Source organism: Camarhynchus parvulus, chromosome 9 (genome assembly GCF_901933205.1).
Source record: "Camarhynchus parvulus chromosome 9, STF_HiC, whole genome shotgun sequence".
In the NCBI taxonomy this organism is placed as follows: Eukaryota; Metazoa; Chordata; class Aves; order Passeriformes; family Thraupidae; genus Camarhynchus; species Camarhynchus parvulus.
Genome location: NC_044579.1, coordinates 48,917 through 56,956, shown reverse-complemented (window position 1 = coordinate 56,956; position 8,040 = coordinate 48,917). Strand labels below are relative to the sequence as shown.

Sequence of the window (8,040 nt, the reverse complement as noted above, 5' to 3'; positions counted from 1 at the left end):
TCCATGAGGAGTGTGATGACGGAGGACTGGGAACGGTGGCTCATGAATGGAAGACCTTGCTGACGGGTGTTTCGTCGGTGGTTTGTGGGCAGAGCAGCTTTCACTTGGGCACGGCTTGGAGCTGCTACTGCCAGCAGGAGCACACCTAATGCATTAGGCTACTGAAACCTGGGTTCTTCCAGTCTCCCAGCGTCAAAAGCAGACTTTTTTCGTACTTAAATACACCAATTCTTTCTTAATAGCCAACAAACCCCCCTAAACAAAAGCCTAGTTATTTCACAGGATATTCCCATAAGGATCACTTAGCTAAATGGTCTATGCGAGGATTGAAACCACAACCTTGGTGTTGTTAGCACCATGCTGTAACCGGCTGGGTCAGCACTTTCTACACAAGCTGAATGTCCAATGATAGAGCTGCTTCCATGTGTCTCTAAAGCTCTATTCATGAGACCATACTAGTAAAGCTTATGAGATTTTTTTTTTTACTATGCTAATGTAGGAAGCTAAAAATTACTATGTACTTTTAAAGCAGGTAACAGATCCACTACCAAAACCTGCAATCTCAAATTGTCCTTCCTTCATGAATATGCACATTAATAGTGAAGAAGACAAAAAAGCAGCAGTATAATCTTTGGAACTTTATTTGGAAGCACATTTGAAAACAAACAGGGTTCTGCGATTTTTTTTTTGTTTTGGTAAACAGATTTTTCCAGGCTTTGGTTTTCTCAGTATTCGTCTCCTTCTTCAGCCTCTGCTTCTACTGAGTCTAGGCCAACTTCTTCATAATCCTTTTCAAGGGCAGCTAGGTCTTCCCGGGCTTCAGAAAATTCTCCTTCCTCCATCCCCTCCCCAACATACCAATGCACAAAGGCACGCTTAGTATACATGAGATCAAATTTGTGGTCGAGCCGAGCCCATGCTTCTGCAATAGCAGTTGTGTTACTCAGCATACACACAGCCCGCTGCACCTTGGCAAGATCAGCACCTGGCACCACAGTTGGAGGCTGGTAGTTAATGCCCACCTTCAAGAAAACAAATGAAAACTTTCCTTAGAAATGCCAAGGCTTAAAGACTCATTTCTGTTAACAAAAATCACCATGATTACAAGTAAATAAAAAAGCTTAATTTTGTACTTTATCAAAATATTTAACAGGGACATTACAACATTGTAGCACGACTGTCATCTCTGAAGACTACACAATTCTTAATCACTCAGATATCCAGTACTTAATAGGCTACATACCTTGAATCCAGTTGGGCACCAATCCACAAATTGAATGGTACGTTTAGTCTTGATAGTGGCAATGGCTGCATTGACATCTTTGGGCACAACATCGCCTCTGTATAACATGCAGCAGGCCATGTACTTGCCATGGCGAGGGTCACATTTGACCATCTGGTTGGCTGGTTCAAAGCAAGCATGGGTAATTTCAGCCACAGACAACTGCTCATGATATGCTTTTTCAGCGGAGATGATAGGGGCATATGTTACCAAGGGGAAATGGATTCGTGGGTATGGAACCAGGTTAGTTTGAAATTCTGTAAGATCTACATTGAGGGCTCCATCAAAACGTAGTGAAGCTGTGATGGATGAAACAATCTGCCCAATTAATCGGTTTAAATTGGTGTAAGTAGGACGGCCAATGTCCAGGTTACGACGACATATATCATAAATGGCTTCATTATCTACCATAAAGGCACAGTCTGAATGCTCTAATGTTGTGTGGGTAGTTAGAATTGAGTTGTAGGGTTCCACTACAGCAGTGGAAACTTGTGGTGCTGGATAAATTGCAAACTCCAGTTTAGATTTCTTGCCATAGTCAACAGATAGCCTTTCCATGAGCAGTGATGCAAACCCTGAACCAGTGCCTCCACCAAAACTATGAAAGATAAGGAAGCCTTGCAGCCCTGTGCAGAGGTCAGCCTATAACGAGGTGGAAAAAAATGGGAGAAAAAAGTTATTGATGCTTTTGGAGAAATCAGTATTAAAATAATCATTCAAAAGCATTTCTGTCATAAGTTTGCTGGTTTTACATTGTTATTATTTAAAAAACAGTGTTCTTGAAAGGTTCTGGTTTAACTGATTGAGTTTTTATTTAAAGGGGGGATGGGGCACACCAGGAAATAAAAGGTTTATTTTGTTTTGAACAATTAACTATGCACAAAATTGTTAACAAAAAACCAGCAAATCATCAATATAGCTTGCTATAGAGCTGTATCAATTACTTTAAATACTAATTTACAGCATGAATCCTTACCAGTTTGCGAATGCGGTCTAGCACTAAATCAACAATCTCTTTTCCAATGGTATAATGGCCTCTGGCATAATTATTGGCTGCATCTTCTTTCCCAGTAATGAGCTGCTCAGGATGGAATAACTGCCTATACGTGCCCGTACGTACTTCATCTACAAAAAAACCCAAAATACCACATCATAAATGTGATCTGTTCAGTTCTGTGTGTGCTGCCTAGTGACTACACACAAAGCACACGTGTCAAAAGAGTGTAGACAGCATTTCTGACTACACACAGTTTGTCTGACTAGTCTAAGAAATGGGCACAACTTTTGCCCCTTTGTTTCAGGGCAAACATCAGGCACACACAAAGCAGTATCTGTACTCAAAGAACACAGAGATCACTCAGAAAACTACATTACAGGTACAGACACAATACTGGATAGCACTCAAGCAAAACTCTGTATGCAGTGCAGCAGTCTGAAAAGATGATCCAGATAAAAAAAAGAGTTCTCTTGTTTTCCAGATATTGTTACTGGTAGACCATTATTTAATTTCTTTCCAATAACAATAACTACAAATGTCAAAGCAGCATCCAGACACATGTTTTAAAATCTATAGTGTTCTAAACAAACAAAAAAAGACAGTAGGGAATCCATAAAGGATCCTCACTTTTTCACTTAAGATCTTTAATGTTGGGTACATACCAACTACGGTTGGTTCTAGGTCTACAAACACTGCTCTCGGAACATGTTTACCAGCTCCCGTCTCACTGAAGAAAGTGTTAAATGAATCATCTCCACGTCCCATAGTATTATCACTAGGCACTTGACCATCAGGCTGGATCCCATGTTCAAGACAATACAATTCCCAACATGCATTGCCAATCTGAACACCAGCCTGCCCAACGTGGATGGATATGCATTCACGCTGCAAAGTAAAAAGAGAATGATAATGAGACATGGAGCCACTTGCCCGTGGGTTGTATCTTCCATGATCTTTCTCTGCTGCAATATTCCCTGGTTGCCCTTAAGTCATAATTTAAGAGAACAAGTTGTTGGCTGCTGGCAAGGCACTACTCACCGTTGCTGACCTGCACTGACTTTGTGAATATGGGAAGATCCTAAAGACAACATAGTTCCTATGAACACATGGGTGAATACAAATTCATTATCCCTTACAATGCTGCATATATATTCCATCTTTAATATTCAGCCTAGTCTCTTTTTACTCTTCTTTTAGTTTTTGGAAGACCTTTATATAATATCGTCCCAATCTCCTTGACTCGTTACCACACCATATACTGGGTAACTGTTGCAAGAATCTTTCCTGCACAGGACCATTCAGTACCTTTTCCTTTATAATAAGCATACCAGTACCTAGGCCCTAGCAATTAGTACATCTTTTTTTCACACATATTCCTACGTGAAATCGTCTTAAGAGTCCCAATCAAATATAATCTGCCCCCTTTAATCTAGCTCCTTCGAGTCTAAGCAACTGTGCCATGTATGTTTAATCTCCCAATACCTCAACTGCCTTACACCTGAGATGGAAATAAGCTGCTTTTCTAGTTTACTGTTAGAGTGTATCTAGAAAAAAGCAGAGGTGGAAAAGAAAGAGCAAGTTGTCTGGGTGCTCTTTCCCGTTGCTTTGGTAGCTTCATCAAATTCCAGTCTCCGCTCCAGTCCCGCAGATCCGCTACGAGACTCGCGGCGCCCACCGGGCCCCCCACCGCCGCCGGCCACTCCCCCTCCCCTGATTGGCTAACCCCAGCGACCGGCCCACGGCACGCACCGCCCGGCCCGCACCTGACGGCCGTCGGCCACACCCCCTCCTCTGATTGGCTACGCCCAGGGAGCGGCTCACGGCGCGCGCCGTCCGGCCCGGCCCTCACCGCCGCCGTCCCTCGAGCACGCGCCGTGCCCTCTAGGGCTTCACGCGCCAGGGCGGCCCAAAACCGGCATACAGATCCGGCCGGCGGCCACCATGCCCTGTCCCGCTATCTCCCCGCCGCCTGGACAGAGGTTTCAGTTCGTCCCTCGCCTTTTCGCGCGGGAGGTACCTGCTCCGAACAGAGTTCCTTTGCACATATCTCGTCTTGCTAGCTATCGGTCGGTTTCTATGCCTCGCCTCCCCTAAAGTTAATAAGGTTTCATACTAATTTCTCACCTTCTCCCCAACCCTTCTACCTTAGAACTACCACGGGAGCTTCAAGCAGAGACTGCCTGCGAGTCCTGCCGCAGCACGTGCAGTCACAAACTCCCCTGAAGTGCCGCAACAGAAGCGGTCCCAAACGCCCTTTCTCCCCCCGCAGCCACAAGGATCCCGTCTCCCAAACGCCCTTTCTCCCCCCGCAGCCGCAGGGATCCCGTCTCCCACCATGGTGCCTCGTTAAGGTGACGAACTCCAACTGCGCCACAATACGTCCGCCGCCGAGACCGACCAGCACCAACTGCCGACCGTTAACCGCCTCGAACGCCTCGCCTCAGGTGCTGGCTCCCCATTGGCCATTACCCGCGCGGACGGAGCGCGAGGGAAGGCCTCTGATTGGCCGAGAGAGCTCTTCTCCCAGCGAGGGGGAAGACTGCCACGAGGCAGGGCCGTATCTGGGGCGGGGCTCGAGCGGCAGGGACGGGGCGCGCGCGGCCCATCCTCTGCCGGCGGGAAACGGCCGCGGGGTGCCGGGGTTCGCTGCCGAGGCCTGCACGAAAGGTGGAGTGGTATCCCACTGCTGTGTTGTCTTCATGTGTCAGCGTAGTCTGTACTGGTGTGGTGGTAGACAAGTACTACTTCCTGTGGTCAGTCCTGATAATAAAAGCATACACATCTGCTTTCCGGAGGGAGATTTATTTGATAGAAATACAAAACTGAGGTGGTACTGTAATTACGGTGCTACTCTATGAGTAGTGAGCACACTTTCCGTTACCTGCTTTTGACTAGGCAGATTCACTTTGGCACTTCTGGAGATTGTGTCATTCACTCCTTAAACCAGCCAAGGAAGAGGGAGGAGACAGATGCCTTTTTGCTTATATGCTTAGAATGAAATATTAGTAAAGGATATCAAATGAAGTGCCAAATAAAAAGATTTATTGCTCTTGAAATATAAGAGTACTAGGGTATTCCAAAGAAATAGGTCAAAATATAACATCTTCACCCATTTGAACATTAGTGTTATTTGCAGTTTTTGTAAGACAACAAGGAGGACACCCTTGTTGATTTTCAGGATCCGGAAGACCAATGAGATATGGTCAGAACCTTTTTTAGAAGGTTGTTGTTTATTTTCCTAAAGAATACTGGATGGAAAAATTATTTGAAAATTGTTCCATAATTATTTAGAGCTTAATTATTAACCAAGTATGGCTTGAATTTCTTTACTTAAAATTTAAAGCAATCTTAACTATAAATAATGTCACATCCGTAGTATAATTGCTACTTGAACAGCTGCCACAGGAAAATTGCTTATTCCTGTTAGGCATTGTGTTGCATACATACTTATCACTGCACATACTTTTAAGTTCTAAGTACCGCTTTTCCAAGTAGGATTACTCTTAATATATTTTGAAATGTTAGGCCAGAATTTTCTGTAGTATGGGGCAGCTTGCGTTTTTATGCATTTTAGGCTATATCCTCACTGTGTATCAAGTGTTGTGATTGCATTTTGATCAATGGAACTGTTTTGAAGTATGAGAGATCAGAATGTTTCCTGTATGGAAATCTCTGGGATTAAGTATGTTTCTGTATTTGCAAATGATAAAACTCCTAAAGAACTGTGTGAGACATTAGTGAGTAAAATTAAGTTGGTTCTGAGCTCTGGTTCAGATGAAGAATGCACAGTTTGCTTGGAATCACTGACTCTTCCTGTGATAACACACTGTGCACATGTGTTTTGTAAAGCATGTATTTTTGAAGTCCTCAGAAATGAAGAGGTTGGTTGTTCTATGGTTAAAAGTAATTCTAATAGCAATTCAAAAGCAATGAACTGCTATCACCAGAAGCTCTTGTTCGTTTAAGTTGTGAAGCGTGTAAACCTAGTTATCATCTGGCTTGTAAAAACTGTTGACCTGAAGTCAATCTATGGAGAGAGTAGCTGTCAAACTGAACAGTGGTAAGGTCTATCACTATTTTCAAAAGCTCGTTCTGTAGTTCTTACCTTGCTTTTTCCCTGGGGTAAAAGTGTGCAGCCATTGTATGCCTCCACATGGCTGGGTGCCTCTTCACTGCTTGTATGTGATATGATGCAAATCATATATATTATTGCGCTTAAAAGAGACCAAAGCTGTGTATTGGAAGTTGACTGTTGAATTAAAATCATGTCTACACTCCTTTTCCAAAGCTGATAAACTTGGACAATGAAATAGCTGTCTTGCTAAAGGGCCATCTTTAGTCCCTTCTCTGGGCTCTCTCCAGAAAAAGCTTGTGAATGAGTATACTTGAATTGCTCTTTTGAAAACCGTAGTATTTATTTTTCTTGTGTGCTTCTAAGATATACTTTTCCTTTTTATTTGCCCTTTCTAGGGAAATATAATGGCATGGTAGTCTCACCATCTGTATCCAGTTCTGCTGCATTTACTCTTGGGAGTTGTTCTGACTCCCCCTCAGAATAGAGCTGCAAATGTTAGCACAAACCTGGGTGGTGCTCTTTATTAGGAACAAGCAGGGAGGGACAGGTTAGTCCCTACTTGTGCATAGTCAGCAACCTAAGAAGACAGAGGTGGAAAGGGTACTCTGTCTGGCTTCTGGACTGACATTGTTCCATTGCCAGATACACAAAATTCTGATGCAGCTATCCCACTCTCTAGAGTTTCTGATAAATTTGAGGGAAACTAGTGAAGGAAAGAGCACTTGCAGAGGCCTTTTTCCAGTGCAGAGGTTCTTGATGTGTTGTAGAAGTCAGTGTCCCTACTGAACCTTCTGGTGCTTTTAACATGGAGAGAAATAAACCGGGTTATGATGTGATGGAATTATCATCATTATATACTACTTGACTGTAAAGTCAAGTTACTTACTATGTTTTGCCAAGAAAGGACCATGGAATCTCCAGAACTACCACCTTTGTCCAATCCTGTGTTGGTCTATAGATTGCTTTCACAGTAGTGAAGTCTGAACAGAGGTGGGTATGGGTTCTGCTCTTTTGAACTATCATAAGTTTCTAAAACAGTGAGTGAATAAGCTTTCTTACCTTCAAAATGATTCCTGATTGTCAAGGAAGTTTTTGCAGCTTTTAGCCAAAACACTGACATCTAAACATGCATCTGTAAGTTCCAAAGTTGACTCTGACATGCATCTAAATGCATCTAAATTCCAAAGTTGGGGAATTCACTGTTTCCACATGATAGGGCATTTGATTTGGGTAGTTTCTGTGCCTGAATAGTTACAATGCAATTCTCTCATAGTAAATAACATGGGAAAGTACTTTAGGTGTCACCTTGAAAACGAAGCAGACCAATAAACTGCATACCCTCTCCCCAGAACAGCTTGGGTTCAAGCAGGATTCTTCCAGGCAAGATGATGGTTTCCATTATTAATACAAACGAGATGTGAAGCTGCAAGCACAAAACTGCTGAGTGAAAAGTTTGGCATGTCACAGTGTTACAAACTTGGAAATCATTTTATCTTTCTAATGTTAACCTGAAAGCATTTACCAAAATTGGAAAAACTTCTTGGTATGTAACAGCTTGAGAGTTAATACTACCTTCATTTTAGTCTTCTGTTGAGACTGTATTTAGAGTTGTGCAAGTAAGTAAAAATCCTATGCAGAAGCCACAATAAAGCTGTAAGATCTCTGTAGTAATCTGTCTTTGTGTAT

The 8,040-nt window shown here is 43.0% G+C and overlaps 1 protein-coding gene across 1 annotated transcript; it reads right to left on the bottom strand.

Annotated features, from left to right (window-relative positions):
* Positions 1–725: 725 nt before the first annotated feature.
* On the bottom strand, positions 726–4,642 carry LOC115906765 (tubulin alpha-3 chain-like). The gene is made up of 5 exons (XM_030954215.1): positions 4,614–4,642; positions 2,942–3,164; positions 2,259–2,407; positions 1,244–1,924; positions 726–1,022 (listed from the first exon to the last, which is right to left on the bottom strand). Exons 1-5 carry the CDS (start codon positions 4,614–4,616, stop codon positions 726–728), a joined length of 1,353 nt encoding a protein of 450 aa, XP_030810075.1. The 5' UTR covers positions 4,617–4,642.
* Positions 4,643–8,040: the final 3,398 nt, after the last annotated feature.